A 21428-nucleotide genomic window follows, 5' to 3' on the forward strand; every position below is an offset into this window, starting at 1 on the left:
TGGTCCCCTCAGTTTTGCAGAGTAAAACCTGAAGGAGCCCGATGGATGTAGCTCTTTAAAGCAAAAAGATTTGAAATTCAAATGTCAGGTGCAGATTAAAATTGCACAAAGAATGTCTGAGGAGTTATTCATGAAGGATAAATAGGGTATTAAGCACAACAATCCTTTACATTGTTTTCGCACATTGTATTTTAAGTACCTTTTTAAACCTGCGTTTTTCTTTATGTAATTTGTTAGGGCAGAAGTACTTCTTAACAGATCTACAATTCTTGTTTAGGTGAAGATTTATTGTTTATGAGATAATTATCTCATGCTTTGGCAAAGTATGTTGGGGGAAATTTTGGAAACTTTAGATTTTCAAAATATTGTGAAATATACCCGATAAACCGTCTGTCTTTGGAGTTTCAATGATTCAATGATTTCAATGAATCTAAAAGTATTGATTAATACAGTCTCAAGGAATGTATTGTTTGATGTTATTTAGGAAAAGTGTATCCTGAAGTGCAGTGTCATATGTACACCTCAGCTGTATCACCTGTCAAGAGATGCTGAAGCTGATTTAAGTATTGCCCTATTTACAGTGTTTCACGGTCATGGATTGAAACAGAAAAAGAATTGCTACTAGATTTGAAAATAATTTGTTTTTTTATATTTTATTCAAACTGTAAATTATTTAAATGCATCCTAATATGATTGAGGCAGTTCATGAATTTCTAAAACCAAAATTAAGGCCAGCATTGGATGAAATTAATGCATCTCTGGTGTTTAATATAGAAAAAGACTTTTGATCTTTTATCAATGAATTTGCATCCTTAGGTGAAGTCGCACCACGCACCTGATTTCTTAGTCATGCTGTCTTACTGTTGTAAGTAATTCTAGTACTCACATTAATGGAGATAACTGTGCAAGTGCTAGGACTGCTTTTCGTACTGCTATTTTTTTTAATTGCAGCCTTATTTAGTGAAGCTTTACCTACACAAGTTACAGTTATTCTAGCCGAAAGTCTAAAGTGAACTGTAAAAATAAACTTTCTTCTGCCTTACAAAAATTTAAAAGGCATTTAACTGTTTATTACACTCTTAACTGCTCCTGATTAAGAAAATAATCCATGCGTGGTGTGTTCTACAATAGTTAAATAAATCCGTGCTGGGCAGCAGGGATACAGTATGTGCACATTATTCACACTGCTTCTGTAAAGTTGCTGGGACAGAGAAATAGCACTGATCTCTAGGTCAGCAGATTAAAAAGGGGTTGTAGTTTTAATTATCGTCTTTCAGTTGTTGTGTTTTGCACTACAGCTCTAATTGCTTGGCAGGACTGTGAGACCACAACACTGAATGAGGAAAGACTTCTGCTTGACTCACAATATCCTCCAACCCACCTCCATTCCCTCCCCCATCTCTCCATCTCTGTCTTTCATTTCTGCACTGTCCTGAAGCAAAGCCAGATCTGGACGGCTATCCCTCATCTTCACAGGCCTCACTGTCACCTCCCAGCCGTCTGCCCTGCCCTGGGCCACATAGGTAATAGCTCTGATGAAGACCTCCACTTTGTTTCAGAAATAATTTGCTATTCTCAAACCTTGCGGGGCTAAGCAGTAATAAAAATAAATCACATTGATACCAACATGCTGTCATTAACTCCTTCATTTCCTCTCGGGGTTCTTCTCATAGATTAGTGGTGAAGATTAGTGGAGAAGTTCTTTTAAAACTGCTGGAGAAGACTACTCTAGTCACTTCTTCAGCTACAATCTTAAACCAGTGCCACAGCATATGAAAATTAAGCAGACATGTGTTGCGGAAAGAGGAAAAGACTTGTTTATTTTTGTTTGAGAGGTCTTTTTGTACTGTCTTTTGACATTGCTTTTTAGTCAGTCAGAAAGAAGCTGTGTCAACCATTAAATTCCAGGAACAGGAAGATTACTAGCTCTTTCATGTACATATTTGACAATTGCATTTTGTTCCATTTTCAGGCTGTAAATCCTACAGTCTCTGGGTCATAACAGTTTGTAAAGTCTAATGTCACTGATACAGATTGAGAAAATGGAGCAGCTGCACAGCCCTTTGCGACTTGTTCGAAAATATAGCTGAAGCCCTTAGTTTGAAGGAGAGAATAAAAAAAAAAACACGTCAGATACCTCTGAGGGCACATGAATTTAAACTTAAATGTCAACTTTATTAAGAAATATGGCATTTCTACTAAAATTGTTAATAATGTAAGCATCCCATCTTTTATACAACTATTATCTTGCAGAAAAGTAAGTAGTGCAGTGTTTGTGATGGTATCATTAATAGGGCACCTGTTGACGCTTGAAGAAACTACCTTGTCAGATCTTGACAGAGCCCAGTGTGTGTATGTGGACAACGTGCTTGACAGCAAACTATTACAGGCCAAAATTCACTAAATATCTCTGTAGTCAGCATCTCTTATTCAAGGTACATTTATGTTCTTTTACCAGTGGAAAAAAACTTGCTATGAGCATATTTTTTTAATTTGTGCATTTTAGACCTTGAATTAGGCTAACTGTTCTTCAAGTTTTCCTTCTAAAGTGGCACTTTGTTAAATGGGAGACCAGTGCAGTACACATTAACCATTAGAGCCCCCGGGTAAAGAATTAAACCCATCTACTGTGTTCAAACCACAGAGGTGGGTTTAGAATAGCCAGCTTGGCAGGCAACGTGTTACAGGAGTGAGTAATTAAATTAGGCAAATTAATTACCGTAATGTCTCTGTCCAGCCCTTTATTTTAATTACACACACAGGTCAGTTATTAATAGCACAGACAGGGAAAGGACACACATTAGCAGTTGCACACTGGCCTGCATACTGCTTATTACTAACATCTCACATAGGAATTCAAGGGCTCAATAAATTTGCGCACAAATGGGTTTTTTGAAAAGTGTGTAAAATGGTTTACACTTTATACCAAACTTTAAGCCAGCCAACGAATTACGAAAGTTGACAATAACTTTTGCATCCAAGGTGTTCCTAGAATGTTGCCTGAAAGTGTTTATTTAAGTTCTAAGTTGATTTAAATATATTTTCATTGTTCATAAAAAAAATCATACAATCATGAACATATATAAGTTTTAGATGTTGTTAAAATACACAACTTTAAAGGAAAAGTTTAACATCACCTTTTTGGAAATTTATATGTGGAAATGCTGCTTTGTTTTAGGTGTTTAGATGTTCAACACCTTTCTGTTCAAATTCTCCTGAGGCCCACTGTATAAAGCAAAAGTACTACATAAAATTAGTACAACTCACCAGTTTGTATACATATACTGTATGCTGCACTGAATGTGATTTTTAGAAAAGGTTCAGTTTTGATTTTTTAAGTAACTTAAATATTTTATCTGGGGGGTAAAAAAAAGGTTTTGTTTCAAGGGCTCATTCTTATTTGTAGTTCAGTGCTTTTGTTACGGTTTTGTTAGGGACTCCTAGTAACCATCTGAGAAGATTTTTAATTGATTTGAAGACGGATGCTCGATGACTGCAGTCCTGATCTGTTCAAAGCCCCAGTGATAATAGAGACTGGGCACAGACAGCTCCTGCCAGGGCCTTTGTTGCTTTACTAAGAGTGTGGGAGGGAGACAGCCTGTCACAAAGGGTTAATGATGGGAGATAAGGTGGGTCAGTAGGGATCTAGCACACAAACAGCCCTGCTTTATCAGGTTGATACTGACAACAGTATTAATGTCACAATAAATCCAATTCTGTGGCAAGTCAGTTTATGCCCTTAATCTTCTCGACTCTCCTCTTCCCTGTGATGTACGACAACAAGATCTAGTTGTGCTTAAGCAGAATGACAGTTATAATAACCAGACAGGTAGCATAAAAATGTTAATTAAAATTATTCTGAAGATAAAAAGACTTAATTTGAAATAGCAAAGAAAACTAAATTGTCTTTAAAAGAATCCATGGTATTTAATTTTAAAGTTGCTTTTTTTCTGACCTTTTTGTCATATATTTTGAGCTTACAATACTTACAATAGCAAGAGTCCTAGAATTAAAAACATAAAATATATATTGCACTGCAAACAATTATGTATAAAATAAAAAGAAACAGTCAGAGACATGTACAGTGTAGTACACAGACATGATACTACAAGTTATCAGGGAATATGGAGAAACACCAACCTTTCAACCTTTTTCTTCTCTTTAGATATAGCTTTTTGATACATTTCACTAGTATAGTACCGAAGAAAACAAAGTACAAAGTATCTAGAGGTAAAAAAAATTAAGAACGTGTTTAAAAGAGCACCTTTGTTACAAATATCATGTTTTTCTTCTGTTTTGATTAAATATTCTTGAAAATATGCATAAGTTCTTTTGTGCCTCTGTTCTCTTGGGTAAAATAATGCACACATGCAATGGCAGTAGAATCTCAGGGAGATAATTGCTTCCCAATTAAGGTAAATAGGATTGATTTTACAATGCTATATGAGACTGGAGTTTCATTGTTTAATTATATGTACAGTGAAATGCAAGCCCAGGCTTACAGAGACTTAGTTGTAAAATAATAAAGGAAGCAAAGCATGACTAGAAAATTCTATTTGCGAGTTTATTTGCTCTTTGGACTGTGGAAGGCCCTTAGAAGATATCCTTAGTTTTCCTTTTTAAACCAATTCTTCTGTCTCAGAGGTGGATAATTGTGCTTAGATTTATGTCAAAAATCTTTATAAGGCTCTAATAAGATAACACTTATGGGATTTTTTGAGATTTTGGTAGAATGTATTTAAATGTGTTGGATTTTGTTGAATAGAAGTCTTTATATGCATAGACACTTGCAATCCAGAATTCTTTAGCTAGGATTTGTATAGATTCTTTTCCGGAACTGTGCACAGTGGATATTTCTCCCAGGAGAGTTGTCTGAGTCGGTGCACTTTATAATCTAAAAAAGGAGCTTACATAATACTAAAGATGTGTTGTTTCCATAGGGTATGACAACATCATTTAGCTGTATTCCAGTATAAAAATATTAATGTAAAACCGAAATTTATTAACTTTTTTGATGTCACAGCCTCATGGTAAAAAACGAGTTTCTGCTTCAAATTTAAAGGCTGCAATGAATGATGGGAAGACAGTGCGATTGTTACTGTTTGGTGAATTAGGAATTATACCCACCCTAATCAAGCCACAGGTTACTTCATGTGGATCTGCAGATTCTGGAAACTTCTTTTTCAATGTGCAGTTTACCTTGTTATGAGATGAGATCAGACACTAAGACTACATTGCCTGGTCTGTTTTGTCATTTTAATCTGTAGCCAAAGGATGCTTCATTCATTTAAAAATTGAAAAAATAAAAAAAAATCCAAGATAGAATGACTGATGGAGGGAGTCCCAGGGATCAGCGTTAGACTTGAGGAGCTGTTTCAGGGGTAATTAAAAATGTCTACAAGGGCTGAAGAAAAACCAAAACAAATGAAGTTAAAGTAACAAAAACACCGCTGTTGAAGGGACTTACTTATTTTGAATTTTTACTATGTCAACTCTCATTCCCAGCCCCTAGCAACCTTTGAAGCACAGGGGCCCTACTGTTTCAATGGGTCTGCTTCACTCCCTCTTTCTCTGGCTGGAGGTTAAACTGCAGTCTACAGGGACACTTCCCTCAGAACGGCATGGGTCCTCCTGCTGAGAGTGTTGTTTGGACAGTTCCCCCCTTTTCTCCCTGTGTTCTTCAGTCAATGTTTGATGTCTCTGTTGTGGATTCTAAACTCTGAGATGGGGGTGGGTGAGTTGTTACTGCCTGATTGTTCAGGAGGGCCTTTCTTGTGCTTAATGTGTGTGCATTCTCCATAGCTTCCCCGAGCAGGATCCACCTTAAACCCCCCTCCCTTTTTTTACCCCCCCTTTCATATATAAAAAGGTCCTTGAAGGAGGGAGCTAACAGGGAAGGAGAATGCTCATTCCCTGTCTCTCTCTCTTTCATTCCGTCTGCCTCTCATTTCCCAATAAATCCCCATTTCCTGTTGTCTTTCAGGCCTGACTAATTACTCTTGTTTGTTCCTCTTTATTTGAATTCAGTCATGTGTTCTTTACTGGATGGGCTTGGGGTGCTCAGTTCAGAAATCATTCTGCCATTTGCTACTTAATTACGTTGAAGTCACAATCCATTCCTGGCAAGTGTTTTACACCGAGAGAGCTATTCTCTTAAAAATAGGGGGAAACAATGAAAGGCACTAAAAGTCTTACATATTTGAGAAATATATAAAACAAATAATCATGTGCTCTAAATATTCTGTTACCTATATATGCATCCGAAAATAGGATAGATCACTCAGAGGTACAGTAGATTGAATATTTCTTGGATTATGTCCACAAGACCCCATCCTCAGTCAGTGTTTTTCTGAAAATGTTACCATTTCTTACACTTACACTCGTTACTGTCTTATATTTTGTGCATTATTTTCGAATAAACTCAAATATATATATTTGGCAGTCTTCAGAATGGACTATCTCAAAATCCATTGTAAAATATCAATTGACTTTCGTTTCCCCAGACTTTAGATATTTTAATGTGTGGCCCATGCATTGATGGTCAATCTGTCTATTGAATGGGATGGAAAGCACAGTATACCATATCAATTACTTTTTTCACAATTTAGATAAAGTTCAACAGAGAAGCTGTTTCTTTTGGTTCCTAGGTCAGTAACGTCATTATATTTGCAATTTGTTGTGCGTTAATCAGAAACTGCGAAAACAATAAAAAATATGCCTCCTAAATATGGTTTGAATATTGTCTGCATGTCAAGCCTAAAAGCAAACTTTCCAATTCGTAAGAAATGAACTCCCCATTCTGCTGTTTCTTGTCTACCACTCCTCTGTCCCCTAAGCAACCTCTGAGCACAGTGGAAGTATGTGCTGTAAGGGTGGAGAGTTTGGGGGGTGTCATCTGCTGGATTTCCTGAATATTGTCCCCCTCTGCCTCTCGGTTTCTCCCCTGTGGAGAGAGTAAATTTCTTCCTCCTCGCTTTTTTTCCGCTCCTCTAGCTTTGACATGCTAAATCTGCCTCTCATTCAGAACTGCTTTTTCCTGCCACAGAGGGGCCAAGGGGAAATGCCAGCTTTGAGTCTCGATTTTCTCCCTGCTACCCAAACTTCTCACTGTTTAGTTTTCTTTTATATTTAAAACAAAGGCGGGGTGGGGATTACTATTTCACTTCCTTTCCAGTTTCTCTTTCAAGTGGCAGCATCCAAGAGATTTCCGATAGCTCCCTTATGCTTAAACTTTATTCTACAGCCTTACAAAGAGAAATCTATTTTGCATTAGTCTTAAATTTTATTTTTTGTTTGAATTTTGTAGTGCCAAAGAGAGGATTCTTACATTTCAGGCAATTGGCCTTATGTGAGTCAGCAGCTTGTGGGAGAGGATGGTGATGTCTAGCTCTATTCATAAATGCAGTACTGAAGCAGATGCAGTACTTAATATATCAAAAGATAAGCACTAACCTACAAAGTCCTTCTGATTTCTTTATACTATTTGCCTTCCTAACTAAGATCATAACAGTCTGTATATAATGTTAAAACACCCCTGAAAAACATTTTCATCTAAGGATTGTTCTAAAGGTCAAATATGAAGTAGTACCTGCAACAGGATTTGACGTAGTACCTTCCTGTCACTACAGGATGTGCAATATGATAATATTTGTGCTACTTTTAGTGATTGAGGATATTTTAGTTATGGCAGGTATGCATGTAGTTTCCATTAACTTTTATGCACCAGCCATTTTCCACATTTTCTATTTAAGATTCTTAGAAAACTTTATTTTTCTCAGCTAACAAAAGCATTGCTGTTGTCTTGTTTAGAATAAATTCCTAAATATGTGTAGCCTTTGACATCAGTGTTTCATCAAGAGTCTGCTGTTTCTTGTCAGCCTCTGGTGTCAAGTGTCACAATGTGACACTGTTGTAGTTACTCTGAAAATGCTGTGAACGGGAAAGGCCTTGAAAGGCCTGAATTCTTTCATATAACGATTAAGATCAGGAAAATTATCTTAACATGACACCTTATCACTACCATACCTGTAGCAGAAGAGTGAGCAGAAGCTGCCTTATATTTGACTGGCCTAATTGGGTTGTCCAGATGCAATGAAGAACTGGTAATTCGTTACAGATTAACACTGAAAACCAGAAAAGGCTACTATGGCTTCATGTCATCAATTACGATTCATGCATTGTGGCAGAATAAGCTGTCAGAGAGTATTTAAACTATAAATTATGTATACTTTAAATGTAGTCTTTGATTGTTTAGATTATTCTGAAATTTAAATAAATAGTGTTTGTTTTTAATGTTCTACAACACCAGTCAATACATTGTTCTCAGGCTAATATATATAGCATATTTTAATTATTACATTTTCTAACAGTTTTCCATTAAAATATTGTGTTGTATTTTTAAAATTTATTGAAAGACGTGGCAGTAAATGTTTTATGGCTGATGTGCAAAACAGATATGTTAAATATATCACAGTAATACAATCTTCATTATGTATTTGGCTTCTTAAATCACTGCCTTGGAGTTGAATAAAATGCTGTGTCTTGAGTGTAGTATTGGACATCATTTTAGTTGCTTGGCATGGCTGTATTACAGTTCAGGCTTGAGCACCAATGAGGAAGTAATGGTTTATGAGTTACAGAGGTCTTGCAGACATATACTTTAGTTGTTTGTCTACAGTAATACGTAACTGCCTCCACTAATGTTTAACTGCTTTATTCTGCCACAGAGTCACTTTGAGGTTTTGTTGTGCATTATTATACAGAACAATAATCGTAGTCGCCTCTGCCTCCATAACCCTCTGCCAGGAGATGATTTAAAACATGACTACAGATGTTATTGTTGTCGTTGTTTCTGTTGTTGTGTTTTGTCTCCAGCTCACTAAAGACAGATGGTTAAATGTAAAGTGACGTCAGAACTCTGACTGATAGCCTCTGAGGGCCTGTCACTTCAGGATGGTTGTTTGTCCCTATCAGTGCAAGTTCTTCTCTCTGTCACTCACTCAGACACCCAAACAACAGTGCCTTTCTGCTCCGCTTATCAACCAGCCGGGCCAGGTCAAGGGTTAGCCATGCACTGAGCATGCTCAGAGAGTTGGATATTGATTTTTATTATTTGACTTCATTGCCGTTGACAAAACTGGCCTAGATGAAGACAGATAGAATTCTGAGGGAGACAGAATCTTTCTCCTCTCTTCTTCTTACAAAACCCTCCTAGTTTTTCAGTGGTATTCAGCACGATCGATCCCGCTTGCACCCTCCCTCACCCTTGGGAGGCTAGGGAGGGAGATTTGGAGCTGGATCTTTTGTGAATGTCCAGCGTTTTCAAACAAGAAGGCTGACAGCACAGATAAAAACATGCTCCTCTGTATTGTTAGTAGCAGACATGCTGTTCACAATGTGTAACCTTTAGATAGCTAACCAGACTTAACCCTCCATCCACCAGTTTCACATTGTCAATGCTCCTTATAGCTTCACAGCCTCTTGATGTTTCTAACTTTTTACAGTTGTTTTTCCATTATATTACACTCTGAAGATAAAGTTTATGATATATGCAGTCAAGCTCTAGTACTTAGTGATTTCAGTAGGCATCATTAAGGAACCTTTACTTCAGTAATTTAATAAAGGTCTTGCTTATAAAATTATAGTGTGATTTTTAACCTTTTCTTGTCTGTGCCAGATGTTTTGTACCTAAAGTGCCTGGGATTCTAAAGCTTGAAACCAAAATCCATAGGAAAATAATCTGTTACTGTATAATGAATCCCCCTAGATAGTTGCTTGGGCTCAGGATGTTTTCCATTGCAATATGCATTGTGAGAAGTATGCCAATAAAATTGTTTTTAAGGAATCCTCAGTTGCACACTGAAGAAGTGTCTTTGAGTTTAACGTACCTTTTCCTCTCTGGCTTTGTGTCCACTACCGTCTATCATGTCTCGATGGCTGTCACCGCAGGGAGGAGAAGGAACGCTGGATCCGGGCGAAGTACGAGCAAAAGCTCTTCCTGCTGCTGCTGCCTCAGTCGGACGTGCCACTGGGCCAGCAGCTGCTCCGAGCCGTCGTGGAGGATGACCTGCGGCTGGTGGTGTTGCTCTTGGCCCATGGCTCCAAAGAGGAGGTTAACGAGACCTACGGTGATGGGGACGGCCGCACTGCACTCCATCTTTCTTGTGCCATGGCCAACGTGGTCATCACACAGCTCCTGGTTTGGGTGAGTTAAGCCCATATTGTGAAAGTCAAGCCCTCTGTGATGAGCCCATAAGAAAATAAAGTACTAGATGTCACAGTTTCAAAAGAACAACCAATACCAAAACTTTCTTTGCTATGAGAAAACAACCCATGTTGTTTTTTTTCTTTATTTTTGTGATCATCTCCTTGCTTTTCAAGTTGATCTGGTGTTGTTTAAGGTAGCTCATTCTGAACTTTGAAATTTAAAAAAAATAGCGGGACCACCAATGTCTATTTTACTATACATATTTACTTTATATATTTTATTATAAGATCCCACAACAAACAAGTGCCAGTTTGGGTTTTCCCTGTCTTGTTTTGTCACATTGTCTATTTGGAAATCCTCATGAGACCTCACCACAAACATTTGTGGAAGTACAGTATATTAGGTGTAATATATATGCTATATGTTCACAGCTTTCTGTTATTTTATTAAGCTCATTAAAACAAACGTGCTTGGGATGTGGTGTTACTAAAATGTTTAGTTACATTTTAGAAGTGGACAATAGAGCACAACCACATCAAATCAGGCTTACTGAGGCTTTTAATTTTAATTCAATTTGGGATTCACAATGTTTTAATCTATTATTAGGAGTGAAACATCATGAAAGGCTGCGAGTCAAAATTGTCAGATATCTTCACACTTTAACTTTCAGTCATGATGAATACTACACCTAAACCAGTAGCAAAACAGTAGATCGAGGGATTCCTGTTCATGAAGAATGCTGCTTTTGAAATGTTATCTTTTTTCAAAAGGAGTCAGAACTGAAGACAGGATGTTTAAGGTTCTACCTGCTTGTTCAATGTTTTATGTAATTATCCCTGGTTAGAAGGAAACTAGATAATGAAGCTTATCAGAAGGGATCTACTGATTCACAGGGGGTGAAGCTTTCTGTACAGCCAGAAGAATATTTACGCATGTGAATGCAGTATTCAGGAGGGACTCCAATAGCTGTCAAGCTCTTTACTGGTTTAGCTTGTGAAACTGGGTTTTGTCATTTTATAAACATGTAGCCCTATTAGACCTAGTAACAAATAATTTGAAGTTGAATCTGACATTTGCAGCACTTTCAAGATGTGATTAAACCTTGTTAAGCAAAAATATATAAATATATACAAATATATACTATTAGTTAATGTTGAAAATGTGTGACCTACAGTGGTTATGCTGAGAAATTAAACATTATGAACATTATTTGGGAAGAACCTTTGGGGAATTTGATTCTTTATCCTGTACCCTGTGGTAAATAAGATGGAGAAGGACACAGTCTGCAGTGAAAGTTTTCAGCATTTGGGACAGCATTGTTCTCTTTTCAAAAATCAGATATTGGGAGTAAATAATTTAATGTCTTGATCTTTCACCTGCTTTATTTCATATCAGTAATCTCATCTAATAGATCTTGAATAATTAAGTCATTTAAGTGCAGATCTTTGCTGTAACCAATCCCTTCATTACTTGAAATAGTTCATTTTTAAACAGTTAGATAATTAAAGTAGTTTTTTTTCCAAAATTGACATTAAAAGCTTTAATTGTTTAACCCATGTAGTTTCAATCTTGTCAAATGTATTCAAACTGTCTGTCAGATTTGTCTGTTTATATCAGCATAAACATTAACTGTAGTAATAAAACTTATTTTCATATAACATAAAAGTGCTATACCTTTCCCATCTAATGCAGACTATTTTAAATCTGTTGAAATCTCTCAGCACAGCTAAAAGTCCAAAACGCTGCAGAAAACTGTAATTAGTCTTTTACAACCTTTTAGAATTTAATACAGTACCTGCCTGAAAAATTATTATTCCTCCATTTCCTATAAAATGTGCTTTTATGGATAGCATCTGTTGTATCTTATCAATGTAACTTGTACTCGGTAGAACTAAAGAGTTATGTTGTCATTGAGAAGTGATGGATACAGCAGAATGCAACTGGAATTAATCAGCTGCATTGAGCAGCCTTTATTTAGAAACAACACCTGTCTTATACAGTGGACCAAACCAATCAGCAGGCTCCCGGGAGGATAGCACAAAGTATTCAATAAGGGGTTTGTGATCCATGAAATTCATACAGGCAAATATGAATGAAACTTCATTAGTGCTCACAAATTAAGATCTTGCCAGCAGTTTAGTAAAGATCAGTCATTCATTGATTTGTTTTATATTATATACTTAATGCTGATATTAATGATATTATATATATACTTATATACTTAATGCTTTATATTGACAAGCTAAACTGAGGACACAGGTGGAAACTACAGTGAAGTGCATTTAAAATGCAGAACATAGTATGAACTTTTTTACTCAGTGGATTGTGAGGGTCTGGAACAGTATAAAACATCATATCAATTAGCTATTATCAATCAAATGAGCTAGATGTGTAGAATGGCCTCCTCTTATTGTAATCCTTGTTATTTTGTACTTTCAATAAGCATGTGTTTATTGTTTGTTTGATTCTTATTTTATCAGGTTTATTTAATGGTGTTCACAATATATAATAAAAATGAGCAACCACCATTTATTCATTTGTAAAGATAATATTTCTTAGATCAATGTATTTGCAGTTTTTTCCATTTCTACTTTTCTAAAAATATAAAGTTAAGAGCCAAATTAATTGTTTAACTTAAATGAAAAAGCTTTCTTCAGCCCTAAGAAGGACTGAGAAATGTTGAAAAATCGTGGAGACTTCTTGCTGGGTTATAAAAGTGAAAAAATATTTTTTTTCATAAAAGTTAAAAATGTGGGCATTTAGGTTTTCCATGCCCATTCTCTGTTGTGTAGTGATTCCATTAACTTACTCAAGTTAACAACTTAGGACACCACCTGAACTACAATCGTTTTATGACTCCTTTGAGAAATTTTGTGCTTATCTGCACCTCTCTGTCTCACTCTGGACTTGTTCTCTTCTTGCAGTATGGCGTGGATGTGAAGAGCCGGGATGCTCGAGGGCAGACGCCATTGGCCTACGCACGGCGAGCAGGCAGTCAGGAATGTATTGACATCCTCTTGCAGCATGGTTGCCCCAACGACAACCTCATCCCAGTTCCTACACCTAACTTGTCCCGCAGAAATACCAACGTTAACAACAACTCCCAGTGCGAGCTGAACCGCAGTGCCAGTGTCATCTAGCCCGGGGAGAGAGGGCAAAGTGACACCAGCCATATGTTACACTGTATTTCCTGCCAAGTCCTTCCCTACCTAACCTTTCCCTCCTCATTAGCAGACTGGGTGTGCATGACTGAGAAGTGCTTCCATGGCAACAGGAAATGGGTACCAGTACTCAACTGTAGGCTGGAAGCACACAGGGGCAGCAAGGGCTCAGGGGGGATAACGTCAGGATTCCCTTTATTCTTTATTCTTGTACCACCCTTAAGGAAAGAAAACGTCAGTTGATTTACAAAACCGAACACCCCTTCTTTTTTTTAGTAACAGCACACAGATGGTGACAAGGGAATACGTGGCTTTGTTTGGTCAGGAGCTTCCTTAATTCAAAGGTTCACCGCAGATGTAGCTCCAGGCTCTGGTATTTTTTTTCTATTTTTTTTTGTGTCATTTTTATAATTATGTCCGAGCCTAAATTTTGCAAAGATTTAAATAAAAGACAACTACAAGGTGTGGGAGTATGAAAGAAAAATGCACAATTTTTTAATAGGAATTGGAGAGAAATGTCTCCACACTACAGGCTTCAGCCAAATAACAGTGTTACTGAGTTGTGGTTTATGTAATTGATTGAACTTTTTTTAAGGTTTCAGCTTTTTTTTCAACTCAGTTTATTTTATTTAACTTAATCTTTTGTTTTTCTCCCCTCCGATGTTTGGCAGCGTACAAAAACTCTTCTTCAAGCTCACCATTGTTGTATAGGACTAACACAGTACTGCACTGGGACAGAAGACATTTTCCGGTCATGTTTGAAGCCGACGCTTGCCCATATACTAGGGCTTTACTTATCTGTGTTGAGGTCTGTAAGACATCAGCATCTACTTTACACTACAGCTTTAATGCAGTTCTGTGCTCTCCGTTGTCTCAACAGCTTCCAAGCATTGTAGTGATCATGTATTGTTTTTCATTGCTATTGTTGCCTTAGCTATTTGCCTTTTTTGTGGCTTAGATGGACCTGGTCCAAAATGCCAGTTTTCATTTTAGAAGTATTCCTGTGCTCTATAGAAGACAATGGACTTTAAAAGAGCCCCATGGTGGAGTGGGTCCTATAGATTCCTTTTTAAAATATTTTGGTCCAGTATCCAGTTGTGTTTTGATTGTGTGTTTGTTTGTTTTTCAGTACATAATGTGTTTACCCATTTAAGGACCCTGGTGGTTGAAACACTTTAAAACCAAAATGCTAAAGAGTCTGCTCATGCAGTTGCAGTATTTTTTATAATGCACTATAGCAGAGTTTGGTCCTTAGTTCTGTGCAAAAATCTGAGCCCCTTTCAGACTTTTTTCTAGTGCCCAAAGCCATAGGTTCTTCTTTCTGTCCAAAATGATTAGGTGGACATGCATCTTTCCTGTGATTGTTGGCCTCCATGGCCTCCTGTTCTTACAAATTTCTTTAATGTGTCATTACATCTGTCTTCCAGCTGTACTTTTAAAACCATTTAAGACCAAAGCAAATTCAAACATAAAGTGTGAAGCTTGTAATCAAAAGGAATTCTCCAAAAATAATTTAATGCAACACTTTTGTGGCCACAAGACTTTAATAAGGGGGAAAGTAACAGCTAAAATAAGCTTTTCTTGCACTTTATTTTTTTTTGTACTGCACAGGTCACCCTTCATACTGAGAAGCAGGTATTGTGAGGTTAAAGTCTAGAGAAGAAATTAAACCATTGTTATGACATAAACTGTCAGAACAAACAGAATGTTTTTCTTTTGCAGGCAGTGCTAACACTAATTAAAATAGATGTAATAAAACTTTTAAATGGTTTCCAAAAGCCTGTGCTTAAACACTAAATCTAATGCACCACAGTTCACTACCTTATAATAATTTAAATGCTTATTGAATGTCAGTTTCAACTAGTAAATGGTCTAGTCACTATTCTTTTACAGAATAACAAAAATCTAAATCATTGCTCTTACCATTTTTTGTATGGGTCATAAATTATACTGCCAAACTGTTTACTACTTTTTGTGTTGTTTTTTTTAAGTAGGAAACGAATAAAAAAATGTATAGTGTCTTACTCAACTTACAAAATATTGTTTTAATTTTCCATTTAGTTTGAACAGTTCTTTATTTTTTAGTATTAGTTTTTTACTTTTCAAAAGTGCAATGAACTTTACATTTTAGAGAGATGAATATATTCTTTTTTACTGTAGTTGATTCAAGTCACTGGCAATTATGTGTGACCCTTATCAGATCAGGTTTAGATTTTGACTATTCTAGTAGCATGTTTCTGTTTTTGTCTGTTTTCCAGTTCAAGAGTATAGTTTAAAATGTTTTTTTTCTTTTTGCTCACTATCCATTTTGTTTTGAATTATAGGATAGTTAGATCATAAAAGCATGCCCAGTTACTGTACATTTAGAAGCTTGTAAAAGTGACATCCATCACTGTTTTGAAACAAATTCTAGATTAAAGATGTTATTTTCACAAGTCACATATTTCTGCACAGAACTATGTAGACTTCAATACTCTAACTGTACATAAAGGGAAAATATAAACCTTCTGTGATAATCCTGTTGGTTAGAATCTCGTTACAGATTTGGGGCCCATTTGTCTCACCATATTTAACAGTGTTAGAGAGCAAAAGGCTGATACGTTAGCTATTAACTCTATTAACTCATGGACTGTTCGATGTCTTTGCATCCTAAAGGGGTTTTAGCGATTTCCAATGATCTGTTTAACCTGCAGTAAGGTGATGTAGTTTCTTACTGTACAGATTTTTTATTGAAAAGAGCAGTGGGTTATTTTCTACAGAAGCAACTAAAGGTAGCCATTTATCAAGTACAGACCAGTTGGCCTTATAGTCAGTCTTGTAGTCTGAGACCAAGGCTGTTTAATGTCTAATGCACTGTCCTACTGTGAAGCGTATGGGAAGAGCATTCTTGGCAACTAGGGGGCAAACCAATATGTCTCAAATAAGAAAAGTGACTTAATTAATTAATAATTAAATGACCAGTCTTGTGGCCTTAGAGTTACAGGCAAAATCTGGAAAAGGGGATTGTAAAATTTCTGTGTTGCTATATGCTATAGTTTAAATTGTATTTGAGTTCCTGTGCGGACATCCTTCAAAGATGCCTCTATGCTTCTTGAATTGCAAAATCCATATTATATGATGCAAAATTGCATTTTTAATTCTGACTTTATCCCAATGGTGAATGCTGAATTTAAATTTTACCACTTTGCTACAAATCACAAAAAAATTTCTAAGGAGACTTATGTCCATTATTGTCCCACTTTTGAAATTTGCGTCTTAGACAGGTAAAACTAATAACACAATACATTAAGCACATGAACCCGTTAGTAAATAAGAAACATACTGTACATGTATGGTGAGAAAGAAAATAAATATTTAAATAAAGTAGAAACTACAGTTGTCCAAATTAAGCTGGTTAATAGCTGGTTTAGAACTTTTTAACTTTAAAGTTCTTTGCACTTAAATCTAGGTAGTCTAAATCAACACCATGAGGGAAGGAGCTCAAAAGCTCACTGTGCAAGGGGTGGTCATGACAGACAATGATTTTATTGGCCTTCCACACTATTTATTTGACGTAGATGTAATTTTGTTGGTTGGCTTCACTATCCTGCTCACTCTGTATTTGCGTGTATTAAGGTTACCGCAGTGAATGTTAAGACTGATTCAAAGACAGACAGTTCTGTACAATTAAATCATCATCCTACTACACACATTAAAAGAGTGGAGCTTTTTCAAAAGAACAATTGCTGTTGGCTCTTCATACGTATGGCATCTGCATTTTCGTCAAAGGTTAGCTGAAAGGGTTGCAGTGTTTTTCTGTCCTATCTTGTCAGATCTAGCCAGCTTATAGTTTTATCTGATAGTTCTGATTTCAAGTTTTTGAAATATTTGCCAGCCACCTCTGGAGGTGCCTCATTTCTTGGTTGCCATTGCAGGGTAAGATTAAGGCATTCTGCACAACTAAAATGTTCTTACCTATAGTATGCAACAGATCTAATGTTTCAAAACATAATTCTGGAATTGTGTGCATGAAGAATATAATGAGATTAGTTTTTGCTAAGAAACATATGCGTATGTGTGACACCGATATGCCAAATACTCAGGATCATATGAAGGTTGTCTAGGTTATTGCCCTGTTTTTATTAGTATAAGCTGTCTTGTTGTAACTCAGCAAGGTCGACATTTTGGTGACTTAGTACAGGATGAATAAGGAATCTGAAAACCTTAACCAAAGCTATGATGCTCTTTGATAAATGTTACTGGGTTTGCAACTTTTTTTAGCAACATCAGCACGCAGCATATAATTTCTGTTGTATCATGAAGGTTTACTATGTGATGCCATGACAACAGTTGTTATCAGTTTTAAGCAAAATAAATTCCATAACACAAAAGGATAAGCACTCACTACATTAATAAAGGTGTTTGTATTTGTTTTTTGTAAAATGGAGAATTCTTTTTCCCAAAGATTTGCTCCAGTGCATTTTTTTCCAGAAAAAGGTTTTTATTGCATAAACTTTTGAGTCATTTTTTATTATTTTTGGAGAAATTCTGCAGGTTTAAAGTTCTTAGATTTATCATCTTTAATTGTAAAAAATATTCTTTTAAAACTTGAATCGTGTATATGCATTCTCCACCAAAGTGGTACATTTTTATAGTTTTCGGGTTTTTATGTTTATCATATGTTTTACGATAGAGTACATGCAAATGAATGCATTTTAGTAAAGAAAATGTCCTAGTCAAGTTTTTAAAAGTCTTTTTTCACCATATGTATTACAACACTTCAAATTCAATATTGCCCTGTATCTTACTGTACTGTATATTATAGAGGTTAACCTCTATGTTTCAGTTGCCATATTATCCAAATTTGAAGCTGTGCATGTAGAAGAGAAATTAAAGTATCAGTTGAGAATTTGAGAAGGTTTGAGATGCATTTAAATAAAAAACAATAGCACGTTTTTTTCAAACACTTGAAATCTGTTAATCGGCCATTTAAAGTTGACATTTGGAATGGAATATCCATGCTTACTTGCAAAGTTATGTAAAATCCCATAACACTTTCATACAAATTAATGCACTAGCCTTTGAAAATATCAGGGATATGCACTTCATTTCTGTTTAAGCAAAAATGAAGCTTTTTCATACAAGTCATTGTTACCTAAATTCATCAATTTAATTTTCAGTATGTTCAAATAATTGGGGTGTGGTATCTAAAGTCTCAATAAAATGCTGCCTTAGGCCTGAGCAAAACAATACTTGGATACTAGGATACCTAATATAGCACCATATAATTATAGTGAAGCATAATAACATTTTAAGCCATTGCTAAACTGTAACTACCAAAATAAGTTTCATTTCTAAATAAAATAACCTATTTAAAAATAATGTTTAAGAATTGGTGGGGTATAGGAAGAATATGGAACTTTTATTCTCTAATAATTAAAATCTTTTTAAGTAGTTGACCACGTTAATGGCGAACAAAGTATAATTTACATTGATAATTTGGAGCCCGATTTTTTTTGTTAATTCAGTGAAGCATGATTGATATAACAAAGTATCTCTTTACACCACAGTATCCAAACAGGCCTGAAAACCTATGCTTCTTTCATTGTTAATAGCCATCTCTCAACTGAAAAGTGCACAATAGTACATCTCTGAAATGCGATAACCTGCTGCAGCCTTGGCCGTCGATACAGTATCTGCACAAAGAGATATGTTCCTGCACTGTGTTGCCAATTCTGTTGTACTTGTGTGAGGGTTTGTGTGAATGTGGGCCTGTGTGAGTAATTTTACTGATTGTTGTGAATGATTAAATAACCATGTGTACAGTTGTATAACAGGTTAGAAACAAAATATTGTAGTATAAGTGCTTTCCTCCTGTACAGATATTTTAGCAACAAGTAGTAATTACTGCACCCAGGACTTGCTTTGAAATCCCTTTAGCCTATTCACAGTGGAAAATCCCAAAAAGCTGTTTTTTGGAGCACTGAAGGTAGGGGCGGTATAAGCATGCCATAATCAATGCTGTTATTCATCCAAAAATCTCAAGGCACAAAAGTAAAAATGCATGATTGGTCGTTTTCTTCTTACATTTTGGAAAACAGCATGCTCAATGAATCAGATATAAACCAAAAACTGATGCTCGGGTGTGCTGGTGATGGAGAAGACCTCCAGAGGCACATAAGCATTCTCCTATTTTAAGGATTTTACCCCCATTAAGCAAATCATGAGTGTAGAAATCATGGTCAGCATGCTTGTACTTTTAAGTGAGGGTCTCCCAGCAAAGCTCAGGCTGTCAGCTGTCAGGTAGGTTGCCTTCACATTCTGTGCATTCTTCTCATTTTCACATCTCTGCTTTATCATATGCATTTGCCAGACTGGGTGTTGAATTTTGCTTTAGGGACTGGTGCCTCATCTACATCCATTTCTAAAGAGGTGCTAGCAAATGCAGATATCACATGAGGACTGCTTTCTGATAAAAGAAAAGCACTTGGTATACAAAAGAGCAGATAGATATATAGCCATTGTTGTAAGTGTGAAAAGTAGGTATAGTTGTCATTATTCCTGAGATAAGATGGCTAATGTAAGTGGAATAAAGCAATGAGTTATCACAACCAAGTTGCGTAAGGGAGTTTCCAAGCAAGTCTACTGGAGGGATGATTTTTTTTGGGGAAAAAAATACCTTAAGCAGAACATGTCACTCTCATCCTATCAAAATTTCCTGTGAGTCTTCCTGTCCTTTATACTGCTTACAAATGATGGGGTGAAACAAGAAATAAGATATGTTCTACAACATCCCTGTATTTTCTGATCATTGTCAATGGTCCCTTGATTCTTAGGGAAAAAAGATATTTAAAAAAATAAATGGCTGGCTCAAAAAGCCCCAGAGGTTTGGAATAGCTCAGTTTAACTGCATTTGAAAAGGGAATGATGCATGGGAGCATTGCGGTGAAGGATTGGAGTTTTTCTTACCCTGTGATATTAAAAGGAAACAGCCAACCAAACTATTTGCGGGAGCACTTTCCCTAAAATGTAGCCATGCTCACTCCATATGATTTTATGTTGTTGAAGTTGTTCTAATTTGCTGTATTTTTATTTTTTTCTTAGTATTTGGGGTTTTATGGATATGTTCCAATGCTTATACATTGCCTGACTTGTGAGGTACTTCATGTATTATAATGTACATTTGAAATATTTATATTGCAGTATGTAAATATTGTTCTGATTTTTTTTGTGCATTTAAAAAACACAAAGCAAGGCAAAAGCAAAAAAAAAGCTGCTATGTGCTTGGATGACTGTTGACTGATAATAAATGCTCCAATAAAGTAATGTAGCTGTACCCAAATTGTGGGGATAAGAAAGTTTGTGCCTTTGCAGTTTTACTTTGAAATTCACTGAAAAACACACTATGCCTATCTGGTACAAAGGAATAAAGCATAATATTCTAGATCATGAAGTCAAATATTGTTTTTTAAATATTTCATCATTTTGTAAGAGTTTCTAAAGTAGACAAATTAGAAGTGAGACAAAAGACAGCTTGGGGTCAAAGAGTCTATTCTCTTTTAAAATTGATGTGGAATTCAATTTTGTCTGAACTTAACAAAGTGTTGTTCTGTAAGCTCCAGTAAACCTTAGTCATAGTAAAGAATAAAATGCTACATGTTTTATTTTTTGTTTTCAAGTTGTGCTATAGTAGAAAAGTTCCTGAAATAAATTATCTTCTTTAATTCTTTACGGACATGCAGTATAGCAGATTCACTAGGTGATAGATCAAAGGGCAGTGCAGTGGCTCTGTTGCTAAGGATCTGCACCTGTGGCTGGAAGGTTGCCGGTTCGTATCCCGCAGCCAGCAGGGGAATCCTACTCCTTTGGCCCCCAACCAAGGCCCTTAACCACAAGTGCTCCTGGGGCGCTGTATAAATGGCAGACCCTGAGCTCTGACCCTAAGCTTCTCTCCCTGTCTGTGTGTCTCATGGAGAGCAAGTTTGGGGTATGCGAAAAGACAAATTCCTAATACAAGAAATTGTATATGGGCAATAAAGTGATCTGATCTGATCTTAAAGGTAGTTATTTTTACCATACCC

The 21428-nt window shown here is 36.2% G+C and overlaps 1 protein-coding gene across 2 annotated transcripts in view; it reads left to right on the forward strand.

Annotated features, from left to right (window-relative positions):
- The window catches only part of agap3 (ArfGAP with GTPase domain, ankyrin repeat and PH domain 3), a 281531-nt gene extending 260826 nt beyond the window's left edge, over positions 1–20705 (forward strand). For both annotated transcript variants that reach the window (XM_088643061.1, XM_088643059.1), the window contains exons 17-18: positions 9949–10204; positions 13132–20705. In XM_088643061.1, coding sequence (XP_088499187.1) covers positions 9949–10204; positions 13132–13347 — 472 coding nt within the window. In that variant the 3' untranslated portion in view covers positions 13348–20705. The remainder of the gene's footprint in view (positions 1–9948; positions 10205–13131) is intronic.
- Positions 20706–21428: the final 723 nt, after the last annotated feature.

This window comes from Lepisosteus platostomus, chromosome 8 (assembly GCF_059453375.1).
Source record: "Lepisosteus platostomus isolate fLepPlt1 chromosome 8, fLepPlt1.hap1, whole genome shotgun sequence".
Taxonomy (NCBI): domain Eukaryota; kingdom Metazoa; phylum Chordata; class Actinopteri; order Semionotiformes; family Lepisosteidae; genus Lepisosteus; species Lepisosteus platostomus.